General features: G+C 46.4%; 2 protein-coding genes across 8 annotated transcripts in view; one reads left to right on the forward strand and one right to left on the reverse strand.

Annotated features, from left to right (window-relative positions):
• The window catches only part of LOC133414407 (cytohesin-3-like), a 28,701-nt gene extending 15,155 nt beyond the window's left edge, over nt 1–13,546 (forward strand). For 4 of the 5 annotated variants that reach the window (XM_061699741.1, XM_061699743.1, XM_061699740.1 and 1 more), the window contains exons 2-13: nt 698–780; nt 915–979; nt 2,094–2,160; nt 2,542–2,660; nt 4,041–4,121; nt 4,327–4,439; nt 5,917–6,065; nt 6,337–6,448; nt 8,387–8,463; nt 9,347–9,418; nt 10,348–10,502; nt 11,384–13,546. In XM_061699741.1, the coding sequence (XP_061555725.1) occupies nt 698–780; nt 915–979; nt 2,094–2,160; nt 2,542–2,660; nt 4,041–4,121; nt 4,327–4,439; nt 5,917–6,065; nt 6,337–6,448; nt 8,387–8,463; nt 9,347–9,418; nt 10,348–10,502; nt 11,384–11,456 (1,166 nt within the window). In that variant the 3' untranslated portion in view covers nt 11,457–13,546. The remainder of the gene's footprint in view (nt 1–697; nt 781–914; nt 980–2,093; nt 2,161–2,541; nt 2,661–4,040; nt 4,122–4,326; nt 4,440–5,916; nt 6,066–6,336; nt 6,449–8,386; nt 8,464–9,346; nt 9,419–10,347; nt 10,503–11,383) is intronic. The other variant, XM_061699742.1, reaches the window with a different exon arrangement.
• Nucleotides 13,547–15,947: 2,401 nt separating this feature from the next.
• prkcab (protein kinase C, alpha, b) overlaps nt 15,948–17,327 on the reverse strand; it is a 69,893-nt gene continuing 68,513 nt past the window's right edge. For all 3 annotated transcript variants that reach the window (XM_061699737.1, XM_061699739.1, XM_061699738.1), the window contains one exon: nt 15,948–17,074. In XM_061699737.1, coding sequence (XP_061555721.1) covers nt 16,910–17,074 — 165 coding nt within the window. In that variant the 3' untranslated portion in view covers nt 15,948–16,909. The remainder of the gene's footprint in view (nt 17,075–17,327) is intronic.

Genomic DNA, 17,327 nt, shown 5'->3' on the forward strand with positions numbered 1-17,327 from the left:
TGAAACAAACTACAACCAAACCATGTTGCCTTAAGAGCAGCCCGCTAGCTTAAGGCTAACATATCAAAGAAAATGTCATTGACATCCTAACACTGGCAAAGATTGTCACCGTTTTGGAACCCAAAAGATATTTAATTGTAAACGGTGGAGGAACAAACGCACCCAAAAAGGTTTCTCACAGGCATTTTTTATTTATCCTCTCCAAAAAATGATTAATATTACAGCATCGTACAGTAGTTGTAGTAGTAGTAGAAGAAGTCCTGCTCTTCTTTGTTTGTGTCTGCGTGACTGTATCATACTGCCTCCTGGTGGTCAAGTTGCCCACACCAGAAGGTACAGCGAATTATGTTATTACGCTATGTTTTTACAGAGTACAGTATTACAGAGCTATTTTTCCTCATTGAAGAACACAAACACACGGATTCATGGCATTTCCGTTCATTTCAATGGGGAAAGATGATTTGAGATCCGATTGTTTTGAGTTGCGAGCATGGTCGCGGGACAAGTGAAACTCTTATCGCAAGGCACTCGTGCATTGTGCCGTCTTTTGTCTGTTTTAATTTAGGTCATCGTCACGAGTACATTAGCTGTGCGGCGCCAGGCGTAATCCGCGCGACTGTGACTGGCGGATGGTCCTCTTCGCATATCGCCGGGCTTGCCTCCTCATCCTCACTTTCCCTCTCTGCACATTCCGCAGTACCTGACGACCTGTCGCCGGAGGAACGAGATGAGCTGTGCAACATCCGACGCAGGAAAAAGGAGCTGCTGGATGATATTGAAGTGAGTCGTGGCGGCTGTTTGTTTTTTCAGCAGCGTGTCATTCCATTTCATGACTTGCGCTCGCTCGCTTACAAAGATGCCCGTTTCCCACCATACTTTGCATCAACAGCTACTTTTGCTTTTTGGTCCTGCAGCGGCTGAAGTTCGAGATAGCGGAAGTCATGACGGAAATCGAGCAGTTAACATGCGTCGGGGAGAGGTGAGTTTTCATTGGGCTCCAGTTTAATCCTCCTCGCGATTATTGTTCCTATTCATTTTTTAAAAAACATTTTTGTACTTGTACTTTGTAGTTTTAGGTTGCAGTTCGAGCACCTCAAAAGTTGTACAATTCGGATTTGGGACCTAAATTTCATAGGGGAGCACGGCGGCGGGGTGGTTAGCGCACCTGCCTCACGGTCAAGAAAACACGAGTTTGAATCTTGGTTCAGGTCCTCCAGTTTGGAGTTGGAACTTTCTCTCTGTGCTTGCGTTGCCCCTTTTTTTTTTTTTTTTTTTTTCTCTCCTCTCTCCAGGTTCTCTGACTTCATCCCACATTCAATTCCATTGCATCGATGTGAGCGTGAGTGTGAATGTTTGTCTGTCCATGTTCGCCCTGCGATTGGCTAACGAAAAACTGTGCAAATAGGTGAATCCGTGAACGAACGGCGAGTCTACGGCGGCCCACTGTGCACTGCATACAGTATGTGTCAGTTGCATTTGTGGTTCGTTTAATTGTACAATTATGTGACTGTAAGAGCATACATCACCTGCCCAACAGGAACATATTGTGTTGTTGCACACAAAATCTGGACGCAAAAGAGGAAAAATTGCAAAGATGCACAGCAGCATTAATGTTAATCCGTCTCTCAGCAATTGTACACTAAGAACACAGTTTGCGCTGTCGCTGCTTTCCCTCTTGTGTGAGGAATGGCCTGTGCGTGCGTGCACGCGAGCGTGTGCGTGTGTTCTAATCCCCCAGACTAAACATTAGCTCGGCGCCTGGCTTCAGAGGCTTTCATCTGATTGGTCGATGAGGTGGGGTGAATTCTCGTGTCCCAGGTGCAGCGGCTGAACCGCTTGGGACCGGTTTGGCTCCTAGCGACCATGGGGGACCTGCGCCAAGGTGGAAAGCTCCGTGCAGGGCTCGCGCAAAACGTGGCGTCGACCGCAATTCCGGCTTTTACTGGACCGGCTCTATAAACGTGCTCCTAAACAAGCGTCGTTGGCCAGCCGGCGAGGTGTCAGTTGAGCAACGAGCAAACGTGGCGAGCGGGCTGTCAGCGCCGCGCAATTCAAGTGTCGCGTCACGGCGGCGTCTGTGTTTTTCTACGCAGCAAAACCACACAAAGAAACAAACAGATCGCCATGGGGAGGAAGAAGTTCAACATGGACCCCAAAAAGGTCAGCCAAGGCCCACAAATGATTCCTTTTCCGTGCGCACATGGTATGTTCCGAGCTATTTTTGACTTGTGTCAAGAATATACTCATATTCATTGTCTATATCAAATGATGGACGACAGAGTCTGTCCTGTCTGACATTATTATGTGGATGATCCCCCGTGACCCTTCAAAGACAAACGGGTGCATGTTTCTTCCGCATGCGGTGGGAACACAGACAGTTCTCGGGATGGTTTCAACCCCGCACCCTGCGAACACTGTCACCTCTTTAGGAAAATTCTTCACATTTCAGCGAGAAAGAAGGACATTTAGGGTCTTTCCATTGGTGTCACATTGAACCCAAACATTTTGTCAGAGTTCAGATGATTTGTGTTGTGCTCGAAGGGGATCCAGTTCCTTCTGGAGAACGATCTCCTCCAGAACACACCGGAAGACATCGCACAGTTCCTGTGCAAAGGCGAGGGCCTTAACAAGACCGTGATCGGGGACTACTTGGGGGAGCGGTGAGTCCTCGTCCGGCAATTTCCATCCTCTCATCATCACTCTGTCACGTACGGACGGTATGCTTCATTGCTTCGGAGTGAACACGAGGAGAAATTAGTTGTGGATTGGCGATCAATGAAGCGGCGATCCAATCGTAGTGCGTCGCATTGGGTTTCCTCTCGGCTCTCGGCTCACCTCGCTCACCACCGCCCGCATTCTTCGTTCCGGCGGTTTTATTCTGCACTACTTTCGGGCGATCTTCTTTTCAATTTTCGGCGCCGAACGACTGGACCACAAATAATAAAGCTCGCCTCGTTCGTCCCAGTAATATCGTTTATTAAGTTTGTGAAGGATAATACGCATGATCGCAGCGCCTGCTTACGACCTTTTATTCACCAATTGCTAAGAAGTAATGTAATATAGAACGTTATCACGCAGCACAATTTGTTGTCTATGTATTTGTATTTGCTTTTATTTTGCGTTGTTTTGCGCCGTCATCTGCTGCCAGGTCACGTTCCAAAAGAGAATCTGTTCTCAATTGTCTTACCTGGATAAATAAAGTTAAAGAAATGGAAACTACAAAAATAGCAATTTGAACACAGGTGGCAGAAATATTCACATTCTGTAATTGAGTAGAAGTACAGGTACTTGTCTAATTCGAAGTAATGTGAAATGTGCCTAAGCACGAAAGCCGAGAGTCAAAAATGGATTTTTACTGTCGATTATATACAGCTCGTGTTTTAATAACTTCTTAAAAACCTCTGCACATTTCCCCCCCCCCCCCCCCCCCCCCTCTTTTATTAACTTGCATAATGCTTGTACTGGGAAGAAGGGGGGGGGGGGGGGATCACGTTATATGTAGTTGACTTTTATGAACATTATCAGAAATTCTTCGTATGACTTTGTTAACATTTTGGACTGAGTAACACACACACACAAAAAAAAAAGAGCTAATGATAATGACTGAGAGAAAATACACCTGGTGTATGTTTTTTCAGATTAGACGGAATTTTTGAACGTCAGAAGCTGTTTTTTTTTTCAGGCTGGCACAAGACACAACACATTCGCCACGAATCACATCAAAAATGCTCCCAAAGAAGTGCACGGATGGCGACTGCGTTGCTTTTCCCAATTTGTTGTCGTGCTCCCGAATGCCCCCCGGTCGATGTTCCTCCATGTTGCCGCTGTCCCTCTTTTTGGCATCGTGTCGTCATCCGTTGAGGTTGAAAAAAGTAACAGCGGAGTAGAAAGTACAGAAAATCGGTTTTTAAACTGAAAGTAAAAGTAAGAAGGAAATCCTCATGTAGACAGTAAGTGAAGTGCTCGCACTTTGTTACTTGAATTTGAATGGCAAGCGTGTCGCCGGCGGAGCTGACGCGGCCGTTCTTCTTCTCCGTCAGGGACGACTTCAACATCAAGGTGCTGCAGGCGTTCGTGGAGCTTCACGAGTTTGCCGACCTCAACCTCGTACAGGCCTTAAGGTGAGTTTGCCCGAAGCGGCTGGAGCCATTGCAAATTGCGCCGTGCAAAACTCATTTTGACCAAGTGAAAAGTCACGAGTAGGACACGTTGCAAACGAGACGTCCGCGAATCGTATTAGAGTCGAGGGCGGCGGCGCTCGTGAGAAGAATCCTCACCGCACGCCCCAAACAAGAATGCCACAAAATGACCGTCTCCGTGTTGCAGGCAGTTCCTGTGGAGCTTCAGACTTCCGGGCGAAGCTCAGAAGATCGATCGTATGATGGAGGCCTTCGCCTCCAGGTACTGTCAGTGCAATCCTGGCGTCTTCCAGTCCACAGGTAACGCACGCCCGCACACACTGTGGTTGATATTTGAATCTACTCGGCCTCACATCAGTGCAGCTTGCCGCCAAAGTATCTTATTAGAACTTCGTGTACAATCTACACAGCTTTTGAATGAATACATATCGTATTTTGGCTGGGTTTAAGCTCTTTTTCGCCTTGCCGCCGTCCGTAGCTGCGTTCGCTCTCACGTGTTTGTGCAACAGGTGAGCGAATATTCCTCCCATCGACCACAGCCGAGAACATTTCTCAGCGTGGACGCTTTGCGAGGCAATTGTCAAGTCTCGTTCGTACGCTCCATTGGCAAAGTCGTCAGCATTTACGTCTCCGGCAGCGATCAATAAATCGATCGGTGGGTCAGCAGTGGTCCCGAGTGCAGACGTTGCTCATCCCTCGTCGCCTCCTGTCTTTACACGAGGGATTGTCGAAGGGGGCCGGGGGGCTTCTCCAGGCCAGCCCGCGGGTCGTGAATATCGATGCGTTTCCGCGGCGACCCGTCCAGACTTTAGTTATTGGCCTCGTCCAAGACGGCCAAGCGCGCACACGGGGTCATGCGTGACACCGCGGCTTGACCGAGGTGTCTAGCGTGGAGTCGTGATGATGATGATGGTGACGATGATGGTGATGTGGCTTCATGAGATCAATGCCGCAAGTGCGTCTGGAGGCTGTTTGTCGATGAAAGCGAGTCCAGCGGTGAAGGGAAATGAGAGATTGCCGTCGTCCAAATCATTCGTTCTTGTCATCTCGCTGAGGGGGGAAATCAACGCCTTCCACTGTGCAGCCAAGGAGAAAACCGCTTTCTAATTGTGTCCACTCGGGAGACGCTGATTTGGTTTTGCAGTGTGCAAAATGTGCACAGACACACTACATGTAGATTTGGTGACGAAACACAGAAGAAGACCGGAGCAACTAAGCTGTAGTAACATTACGTTGTATTTTCTTCCGAGGATAAAGAATATATGCATGTCAGCATTGTTGTATGCTTTGGCTGCTGTTGTTACTACCGCTTGTGTTCAAATACAAATCTTTTCAAGGTGTAGAAGTACTGCAACGTCGATGCTAATTTTGCTGGTCCGTCTGTGACGGTTTGCATTGCGAGTTCGCATGAAGCTAGCGGACTTTCGTCAGGCAAAGTTGTGGTTCGGTTCCAAGCGCGTTCTGAAATTCGCAATGCTATATTGACTTATACAGTAAACGTCAACTGGGAGTGGCAGTAGGCGCCTCGAAGCAAGCACTTGGCCCGGCTTTGAAGGATTTTTCGACTATCTGCAAAACTGCTTCTCGTTGTGACCATCTAGCGCGTGTAACTCAAACGTTTGCTCTCAACTCAAGACAAAAAGAATTGGTACCGCCGTCATTCATGTCTACGACTCACTAACTATCAACCACGCTAGTTGGAGAAACACTATAAAATAGCAAAATGGAGCTTGTGAGTGTTTGCTGTTGAGTGTGCGTCTGCGCTCGGCCTGGGCAGACACCTGCTACGTGCTCTCCTTCGCCATCATCATGCTGAACACCAGCCTGCACAACCCCAACGTCCGAGACAAGCCGCCCGTGGAGCGCTTCATCTCCATGAACCGAGGCATCAACGAGGGCGGAGACCTCCCGGAGGAGCTGCTCAGGGTGAGGCCTTCCACGCTGTCACCTCCGATATTTCCCCACCAAAGCTTCGCGGAAGCTCGATCCGGCCTCCCGTGACTCTCTCCGTGTACTCCGCGTCTGACTTGAGTAGAAAAACGGGCGCCGCGTGTGCTCTTGAAATCAAAGCAGATCCCGGAGTCACCGATCACGACCTGAACGCCGATCGCTTGGCGTCTTGAAATTGGAAGCGGAATCCGTCAATGTCGTCTTGCGCGCTCATCCGGCCAATGTGAACGCGTCGTCTTTTTGTCAGAATCTGTACGACGGCATCAAGAGCGAGCCCTTTAAGATCCCGGAGGACGACGGGAACGACCTGACGCACACCTTCTTCAACCCGGACCGCGAGGGCTGGCTGCTCAAATTAGGTTGGTGGCCGCACCTCACTTCTTATCGATAGCCGTCACTCCCCCGCTTCCTCATCGACAACTTTTCCTCCGCTCCACACGTTGTACGCGGTGGAAAGGACAGTGAAGTCGAAGTGCGAGGAAATCATGACATTTTGGGTGTATTCATTCATGATGTATTATAGATATTCTGATAAAACCACACGTGTCATTGGACTTTTTACGACAAATTGTATCTATGTAATGATGATTGTTGTAAATACAACAATTTGATACATTTAGTTCTTAATAATATTGCAACACTTCATTGTTTTTTTTTCTAGGTGCGCGACGGTGCAGAAGTCAGGATTCATGTTTTATTATTTTTTTTAGAACCTTAAGGATGCTACAATATCAATTTAGCTGATTGTATCAAATGCAGAAATGAGCCTGTGCCGTTCAACCGACGTCGGAACATTGACAATTATGGATTGTAATTGCTGAAAAAGGGATCACGTAACGTTTCATCCCGTTTGAAACCTTCGATTTCCTCACATTGCGGTTGTCCCGCTAATAAACACCACAGCCCAATTTGTCAAAAAAAAACAACCCCAAAAAAACACAATTTGTGACCAATCAAAACACCCCCAAATAGGCCCCTCCCCTTTCCACTCAGAAGTAAAACAAAAACCAAAAAGCACAACGGCAATTTGCTGTCATCAACACACACACACACACACACACACACACACACACACACTGTTCACGTTTTGAACACTGTGGTCAAATCTACTTTGGACTTTGAGCGTTATCAGCAAAAGGGGAAAGGCCTTCCCCAACCCAATTCAGACCAGGTCCCATCTGCAGTTGAGTCACTGACTCCCCCTGACCACTTTGGGGATTTATTTAGTCCTATTTGTAATTGGGCCATTTTAAATAGGACATTTTTAATTCATTATTTTGGACTGCAGAAGGAAACAGAGGATTACTAATCTGTGGACTGTTCTCAGTAAAGCGTCTCTCGCACGCACGCACTCGCTTGTGTGTGCGTGTTAATAACGGGTTAACTATACGCTGTTTGTTTCCGTGCGGTTTGAATTCGGAGCACGTCATAGGTTTGGGACGTTTCCTGCCGCTCCTTGCGTACGTCACTGAGAAGCATCTTCACCTTTCGAGGTCTCAGCTCACCTGATTCTTGACTTTCGTCACAGTCACGGCGTAAAAGCGACCGCGCCATTCGCCCGCGCATCTGCCGTTACGTGCACATTCCGCCGCTTCTTGACGTATAAACTAGCGAGTATGGATGCGCGTTGCTCCATTGCGCCTCACGGACCCGAACGCGATTACGTTCCGGAACGCCCCCCCCCCCCCGCGCTCGCGGCCATATCTTGCACCGGTTTCTGCCGTAAGATCCCTCATTTGACTCTCTAAAAATAACGCCCCGGAGGCTGCGAAGGGGATAAATGCCCGTGTACGCATAGCGGAAAATTGGCCGGGCTATCGTTCAATAGCCGGAGTCTATTGAAATGGAAGGAAAGCCACTTGTGGCCCATATATTGCGGGCTCGTGATCGGCGCCAAGGAAACAGGAAGGAAATGCTGCAGCAGAAAGCTGGGTCCAAATTGCACGGGATTTTAGGTCCAAACTGTTACATGGACAAAAATATTTTGGTGGCAAGAATACAGTTTTAGTGTTATGAGAAAAAGAACCAAAAATTGTATGAGCGCTAAATCAAATACATTTCATGAGAAAAAGGGGGGAAAAAAATCCATCCATCCAAATGATATTCCAAGAAAATGCAGAATTGGATGAGAATGAAGTTGTAATATGACACATTTGCAATCCACAATTCCGAATATTATGTATGTGGACCGAAAAACCTATTTTGGCAGACTAAGTCTGACTATCAGGAGAAAATCCTCAAAATGAGAATGAACGTCCAACTTGCTGCTTCCTGCCAACTTCCTGTCTTCCCCTCAGGCGGCAGAGTGAAAACCTGGAAGAGGCGATGGTTCATCCTGACAGACAACTGCCTCTACTACTTTGAATACACAACGGTGAGTTTGACACACAACCTGTTGTTCAAATTCAAGGGCGGGACTTCGCCTACCTCTTTTAATACAACCGCGTGGCAAAAAATGTGACGGCCTGCAACTGTTCCACGTGGCTCCTCTGAGTTCACAACGATTATTTATCTGATAGCATATCAAAATGAAAATAAAGTACATCGTACTCACCAGAGGCGGCATTAATGAGTACAGACATGTTTTGCTGGTCGAAGTCGGCGCTGACCAGTTTTTCTCTCACCGACCAATCAGAGGACGGAGAAATGCCGATGTCATCGAAGGCCAACGCTCTGGCCCTGCGGAGTCGAATTAGAAACGAGTTCGTGAAACGGCGCCGTTGGCGACGTACGCGCGTGGTTGCAGTTCCGTGTGCGGGCGCCACTGATTCCGAAGGCCCTGGGCACCTTAAAACGACATGGCAACAGGTAGAGGCTGAAATCTGATTGGACGAGAAAAATAGAAAGCCTAGATGTACTTGAAGCGGTAAAACAAAGCTGTACAGTGTACTCTTAATAAAGGGTTTATGGTGGTGGCGTCAATAAATTCGCTTCACGTTATTTCCTCTGAGAGAACAAGACTTCCGTTCCGAGCTCATTCGTTTGCGTCGAATGCGATTGTGTCCGCTTTACGCGTCTGTCGATTCCCGCCTGTCGGTTCGTGTCGCAGACTTCATCTGCGCCCGTGTCCTCGCGAGCTGCTACATGCGCGCCGGCTATTATCCTTGAGGTTACGACCCGCCGCTCGCGCGACGACGAGGCCGCTTAAACGGCCGAGTGACGGAGGGCGTGGGCGGGGCCGCGTTTCTGTTGACTCCAAAACGCCAACACGCTCATCTCCTCGTGCGCTGCTCCTTTCTTCTGGCTCTCCCGTCCAGGACAAGGAGCCTCGCGGGATTATTCCCCTGGAGAACCTCAGTATCAGGGAGGTGGACGAGCCCAGGAAGCCGGTGAGTGTCGCCCCCCGCAGGCCAAGCGCTCAACTGTTATTAGCAGAGGTGGCGAAAGTGCGTCGAGATCCTGTCATGCCAATTCACAGATTTGTTTTTACAGACATCATACATGTGTGAAGATAATTGCTCAAAACGTACAAAGACTGAGAACTAATGGAGTCATGAATTGTGGAGATATAGCGTTAAACCGTTTTTCTCTTTTTTTTTTTTTTTTTTGAAATCTCCATCATTCAAATGTTCGCAGGCTTTTTAACAACGTTATTCCCTATGGTGTGTCAACATTTACTAGACACAGTATATATGACTGCAGGTAGAAGTGCAGATAGTTTAAATAATAATAAATGAATTTTGATACAAAATAGTCATTTTGATAACCTGGCACGATGGACACAAAACTCATTTGCATGGTGCTCCTTCTGAGAAGAAAAAAATGGGAACTCCCAAAAGAACAAATGCCAAATTAGCAAACGATAGCAACTAAAACAATGTACCTTACCCGTTTGTGTTTTCTCCGATGAGACGGATCATGTTTTCATTTTTGAATGGCGGAAAGTCCGTTTTTAGGCCGGCACCGCGTTCACCGTGAATCGTCTCGGAGCCGACAGCATCGAACAATAATCGGAAATCGGCCACGGATGGGAAACTCGCAGTTTAGCAGCCGCGCGGTCACCTATTTGTGCCTTTATTTCCAATTTTATTGTATTTTTTCCGCCATTTCCCACCCCGGAAAACGCTCACTGGCTATTTATATGGAATCGTCATCCTTTGACTTCGAAACAAGCAACGAGTCTATTTTGACAAAGGAGTCGCCAGCGCAGATGTTTTCAAATGTTGACAGTTGAAGTCTCCAAACTAAATAGCGACGTGAACTTGTTCCGTGCAGTAACGTCGCGTTTGCACTCGTGTCGCCGTTTGCCGTCGCGCAGAACTGCTTCGAGCTGTACAACCCCGACCACAAGGGTCAGGTGATCAAAGCCTGCAAGACGGAGGCGGACGGCCGCGTGGTGGAGGGCAACCACGTCGTCTACCGGATATCGGCGCCCACGCCCGAGGAGAAGGACGAGTGGATCAAATCCATCAAGTAAGACGAAAAGTGCACATGAAACGGTACGAAGAGCGGATCTCGAGCGCTCGAGAAATGAAACGAAAGCCCCAACGCACGTTGAAAGCGGCGTTCGGAGCGCTCCGAGTGCGCGATACGTCGGAGGTTAGTGCCGTAGTCGGCAGAAAAAAACGAACGTCCCGCCGCCGTCGCGCGATAGCTCCGAACGGGCTCGTGTCCACCGCGTCTTTTGGGAATGAGTGATACATATTTTAAAGCTACGTGAACCTCCCCAGACTCTTATTCATCTCCGCCACACTCCTATTAACATCCGCTTATAAACACTTAACCCAACTCGTGAACATACAGCAATGGACAGTAGTGCTGTACGCCGTAGACTTTTTATTCCTTGTAATATGTGTTTTCGTGATTTTATTTTGTTCCTCTTGATTTTGACCGTTTTCATGTCTAAGGCTAAGTAGTGCTAATTGTACCACCCCAAACAATTGACAGGATACCCTCAAAATCTCACCATATGGCAAATTATGCGCAGTATGAATATGACAAGTAACCAATGCACTGCATCCGCAACGGGCGAACGGCGATATAGCAAGGGAACACCGCGTCCCCGTTTTTCTCCACGTGTTTTGGCGCACTTCTCAAACCCGATCACGGCTCGTCGTCAGCAAAAAAAGCACGCGAGATTGCGTTTTACTCCGTACTCGGCCGCTGGAGGTTAGCGGGCGTCACTTCCGCCCAGAAAACCATGGAAACCAAACTAGGTCACCGCACAAACTTCTTCCTCCTTTTACCCCCCCCCCCCATCTAATCAAAGCAAGGGTTTGTATGCGCTTACATCATTTCCATATCAAAGATGCTCGAGACCCCCCCCCCCCCCCCCTCTCGTTCCTCATCTCCAGGGCCAGCATCAGCAGAGACCCCTTCTACGACATGCTCGCCACCAGGAAGAGACGTATCGCCAACAAGAAGTGACGAAGAGGGCCAAAAATGGCGACGGTTTTTATTATTTTTTTCGGAGAGGGGGGGGGGGGGGGGCTGAATGGGGGTGCGCCCTGTGGGAGGGGCCAGCTGTGTGCACGCACACACGCAAGTGGACTTTTTGTTCACGCGCGCCTCATCCTCCCTCGCCTCATTCTGCTAAAACAAGTTCCTATCATAGACCGATGTGTTTCTTCTCTCCACTGTGCTGCATGACGGAGATGTCGGACTGTGACCTCAGCAAGTGAGCAGGTTTGGATTTTTGAGAAAAAAAGAAAAAGACAACCCCAAAAAACAACAACAACAACAACAACTCCAGTCTTGAGTCAGCTGGACTGATTTCGTCCAATCGTGAAGGGCGGACAATTGCCTACTGTGCCGCGCACCTTTTGTTTGAAGTCAAGAGCGTCTCCTCCGAACGCGCGTCTGGGCTGCACTGAAAAGAACGACGCCAAAATACATATTACAGCAAAGCCGCAAAAGTTGTTTCGCATCAAGCGAGTTGTCATCTTATGAGGAACAAATGGCGCTGAACAAGAATGCAATTTTACAAGAATTCTTCATATTACGAGAAAATGGATTGTGGAAAAAGTATTTTACTAGACTATGGTCTTAATATTATCATGATAAAATTGTAATTTCAAAACAATCAAGTTGTCATTTTACAAAAAAAAAAATAGTTTCAATTTTCCGGAATGAAGTCATTATTTTATGCTCATAAAGTTCCAATATTACAAGAAAATAGTTTACATTTTTTTGTATGTATAACAAGGATAGTTTTAATTGAACCAGAAAAAGTTGCAATTTTTAAGGAGGAAAAAGACTTGACTGAACTTGACTTTATTTGCTGAAGTAACTTTACTCTTAAATATGTGTGTGTGTGTGTATATATATATATATATATATATACACTTTAAATATAAGAGTAAAGTTATTTACGCAAATCATGTCAAGTTCCATTTGACAAGAATGAAGTTATCATTTTACAAGGAAGAAGTTTTCATATTGGGAAACAGACGTGGTGATATTTGATTTCGACTTTATTTTAAATTTTGCAAATCCAAAGATATTTTATGAGGACAAAAAGTCGTAGTTTTTGTAATGGGAGAAAATGTGGCGATTGTACAAAAAGAAAAACAGTACAAAAATATTTTCAGGAATAAGGACGAAAGATGAACTTGTGGATTTTGCCAAGTTATCAAGTAATATTGCAAATATATTCCTATAAGACGTTTATTTGCCCTCAATACTCCATTTTGAGGACTTTGTTGTCTTCTGGTGATTCTTTCAATTGTTTTCAGTGTGGCCTTGGCAGTTTCCAAACTTCCCGAAGGTTTTAAGAGGACGCCTGATGAAGCTTTTGTTTGTTTGTTTGTTTGTTTGTTTGTTTGTTTGTTTTGCCCCCGTCGTTGTCTTAACGTGTTTCGGTGCATAATTCGCCGATCTTTGCTTGCTTTTTGTGTTCATATCAAATATAACCTAATTCATCTTTTTTTTGTTTTTGTTTTGGTATTTATTTCATCCTGTGAAACGATTTGATGCCACCTGTAAATGTTCAACAATGTATGCTTAAGTTATGTACGTGGAGCGTTTTGTTATTTGCTTCGGTTTGGGGGTGGTCTTCTTTACAAAACGCCTTAAAAAAATCAATCATTCAAAAAAACAAACCAAAAAAAAGAATGAATGACGACAATATTTGCAAAGTGTTTTTTAAAAGCCATGACTGACGTGTGACTGACTGGGCGATGCATTTGCGATAGTCAAGAAAATGGTGCTTGATGTGACATTTATGATGATGAATTAATTCTAACGCTATATCTCATGATGATGATGATGATGATGATGATGACGATGATGATGACGATGCATATTTCCTGGATAAAAATGTCAAAAATGAGCAAGTCAGAAGTTTTCTTTGTAATTGTAAATTCTAAGGAGATGCCTTGTGGTTCAGGGCACATTGTTATTGTTATTATGATTATTCTTATTATTATTATCATTGTATTCATGTTTTGATGGTTTTGTATGTGAAGCGATCGGTGGCGTGCACGTGTACATAAAGCTTCCAGCAGATGTGTCGATTAGTCACGCCTGAGTTTTTGACCTCCATATTTGCATGCGTAATGAGCGCTCATGAATGAATTCTGCATATGCAAATCCATATCGCGAGGAGCCGGCGCGTGCTGCATTTGAAAGAGTTTTTGGGGACATTACTATCAGAAGGAAATGGGGGCGACAACCGTCAGGACATGAGTGGGGGGGGGGGGGGAGCGAATGAACACGTTTCATTTTGATCGAAGGGATCAATTATTATAATTAATGAGCAATCGGGTGCTAATTTGCTTGTCGTAACGCTCAAAATAAACTGAAATATTTGTATTTTTCCAACTAAATCTGATATTAGTGCAAATGTGAGTTGGCCCATCTCAGGCAACTTATTCCCCCCCCCCCAAGTCATTTGTTTCCTTGGAATGAAACTCCTCGTTTGAGTAACAGAACTGTCTGAAAGGACCAAGGAAAATGAAAATGGCGCTTGACGTTTCGTGTGCAAATTCCAGCTTGGGTGACTGCGACAATGATGCAAACGTTCAAACAAGTTAAGACCCACAGTGACGCACAGGTGCATATTGTTCATACTTTATTCATGTACCGTAGACGTCAAATAGCACACAAAATAAATACAGAAAAAAATAAAAAGGAGGAGGAGGAGGAGGAGCGGGCCAGCGAGGGACGCAAACATTCCCGACATCCGACTGGAGCCTTTTCGGGCGTCAGGCAACGGAAAACTCCGGGTAAAATAACACCAACAACAACAATAATAATCATACAAAATGGGAATTGGTGGGAATGAACGTTAGGTGAGTGTGGAACTCGGGAACTTGAATGTTGTTTAAAACGCATATCGAAGCAGCAAGATGATGAATCGTCACTTCGTGTCGATTGGAGGCAACTTGCACGTTTTCGCTGGGAAATTTCACACCAAAACCAAAGCAATTTGATCGCGTGTCGGTACGAATGAGCGCACATTCCCAGGGAAATAACGCGAGAGAAAATACCATCAATGTGGACCGATATTTCTGAAAATAGGAATACATCAAACTCAAGATCATTCAAACTAATCGACCAGTCATCTGGCTCCACCTTTCCTGTCAACTCGATAAAGGATACAAAAGAAAATAGAAGACAATAAGAAGAACAGGATCAAATAAAATGAAACAGTCAAAGAAAATGGAATAAAAAAGAAGGAGGAGGCCTGGATCCATTTTCCATTTGCTCCTTTTCGGCTCAGCTCGGAAACGTTTTAGCTCGCAGAGTCTTTCCTAGCTGGCTCACATCCCGCTTACACCGCTTGGCGCAAACATGGAATCCAATCAAAATGATCGGATGACAAGTTTTCCGAAATGCGCCGAGGCGTTTCGACGTTTGACGATCTCGCGGCATCCGAATTCCTCCCGTTCTGATTCTCAATGTGAGACCCGTTAACGTTCTTGTTTTGGTGCACGCGTTGCGAGTGCAGCAAAAAACCTGCGCCAGTCAATCCAGGTGAAATTTGGCAGTCGTTCGAGCGCAGTTGGATAAATCTGCGTGACAGAATTGACCGGAAGCGAGGCGGCTCCTTTTTGTCTGTCGGAGTTCGGAGTTTGTTTTTGCCGGCGAGATGGAGCAGACGACGAAAACGCAGGACAAGCGCGAAAAAAAAATGTACGGCGTGCTCCGCCCCCGAACGGAAAACGGACGACATGCTCCTCCCACAAATGCAAAACGGAAAGCACGTGGTGTCGCGTCGCGAATTGCGGCACATCGACCACGCGGACGTTTTTGTACACGCTTCGAACACGCAAAGAAATCCGGAAGTGATTCTCAATGCGGGCTCCCTCTAGTGGCGCGCAAAAGAATCACTGTCAAAATACAGTCCAGTTGTATTTCACGATGAAGTCATTTTTATTGACCTTTTCTGTGCAATACATTTTAACTGAATTATTATTATTATTTTCTTTAAGAGCTGTGTTCATGTTGAAACTGCATAATGTTACAGTAGTGTATAATTCATTGTGTGACTACATACACTAAAAACGTAATTCAACAGAATCTAAAGAGCTAAACAGTTTGTGGATCATGATTCATTCATTGCGCCGTGTTCCGGTGTGCGTGTGGCTTGGCCACCGGGGGGCAGTATAATCATCTTGCAGACAAACCAAGAAGAGTTCATTTGCTTTAAGTGACTCAGTAATATTTTTTGTTCCGGAAAATAAAGAATATATGCCTGTGAGTATTGTTATGTTGTCTGTCTACTTGTGTTGTTGCACTGTTTGTATTCAAATATCCGTTGTCCCACCATCACATGCTATTCGTTAGCCTGTCTATGGCGTTTCCCATTATGTTTGAGCAGACCTGCCGCTATGGGTGGGCCCTAGACACTTGTGCCCCCCCACTGGAGACAACACAGCTCTCTCTCTCTCTCTCTCTCTCTCTCTCTCTCGCCAAAAAAAAAAAAAGAGTTCACTGCCGCCATACAGAGCTCATATCTCAAAAATTTGCCCGCACGTCAAAGCAAAAAAATCTGTCCAACAACCGCACGGCTCGGATCCGAAACACTCTTAAGTCGGGTCACTTGTATCTCAAGGCGCCGGTGTGTTAAAGATACGTTCCAGAAATACATTTTCCGTGTTGCTTTTAATGAATATGTTGGTCATGACGGCGGTACTTGGCGAGCAAAGGACTTTCTGAGGTGCTACTTGGTGTAATGAGTTGGAGAAGCACGACTATGGGGAGTAAAGCGTTGCGTTACAACATTACTGCAAAGCCAAATCTCACCTTGGCAATGTCGAAACAGACGGCTTGAAAAAAGCACATTCAGTTCTTCATAGAAAACCTCTTTTTACGCGGAAACGTATTTACAAAATTGTTAACAGGGACGGCCGACATACAGCACAAGAAACCTCGCACGTCGTCGTAGGACGGAATCCCCATGAGAGTCGGAAAGTAAGCGCGCGACAGCGTTGGGTGTTTGGAAATAGCTTCACGATACCGGATGAGGCCGCCGCCTGGCCGCGCGTCGCCCTGCGCGGCCTCGCCTAGCGAAAGGACACAAAACCAAAAGTTGTTCCGCTCAATTTGCGCAAACTGCGACGGGAATTTCCATCCGCTCGCACTTTGGCACTCGCGTGTACTACTTGTGTTGTTTGGAAATACGTGGAGGAAATGTACAGCGGATGTTCTCGTCGTGCGTTGCAGCGTGTTGCAGGAAGGAGAACGGGGGAGGGGCAGGTTCGGGAAGGGGGCGGGGTCTGCGCAGCACGGCCCCAGTGCGCTCCTCAGTCACGTCTGCGCAGTATACAGAAGTAATACTTCCATGTCTGACGTTTGCGGAGGATTACGTCAGATGGTTGTTTTTTTTTTTTGGGGGGGGGGAGAGATTTCGAGTCCGCCGTGGTCCCGCGCGGCGCTCACACGACGCTGTGCAGCGACGGGGGCACGAACTGCGGGTTGATGTAGGAGAAGCCGGCGAACTCGCTCTGGTCGATGTTGGCGATCATCATCTGGTCCGGCGGGGTTAGCATGGGCTGCGTGCGCGTGAAGAACTTGTCAAAGTTTTCCGCTCCTTTGCCACCCTGCAAACAAAAAAAGTTATTTCTCGTGTATAATGCGCTTTTTTTCACCGACAATTCATACAAAGTCGATAAAGCGCGTTATACACGGCTATATGGAAAATTAAACATTTCTTCCAAATTGTATAAATGCACACGTTTGGCACCTGCAGAGTCACCTCGTCATGGGTTAAACCGAATTTTAAACCATTTAACCTCAATGAAATGAAATGTCATCCCTATACAAGTATGTCCTTCTGTTGACTTTTTTTTTTTT

Source organism: Phycodurus eques, chromosome 16 (assembly GCF_024500275.1).
Source record: "Phycodurus eques isolate BA_2022a chromosome 16, UOR_Pequ_1.1, whole genome shotgun sequence".
NCBI classification, from domain to species: domain Eukaryota; kingdom Metazoa; phylum Chordata; class Actinopteri; order Syngnathiformes; family Syngnathidae; genus Phycodurus; species Phycodurus eques.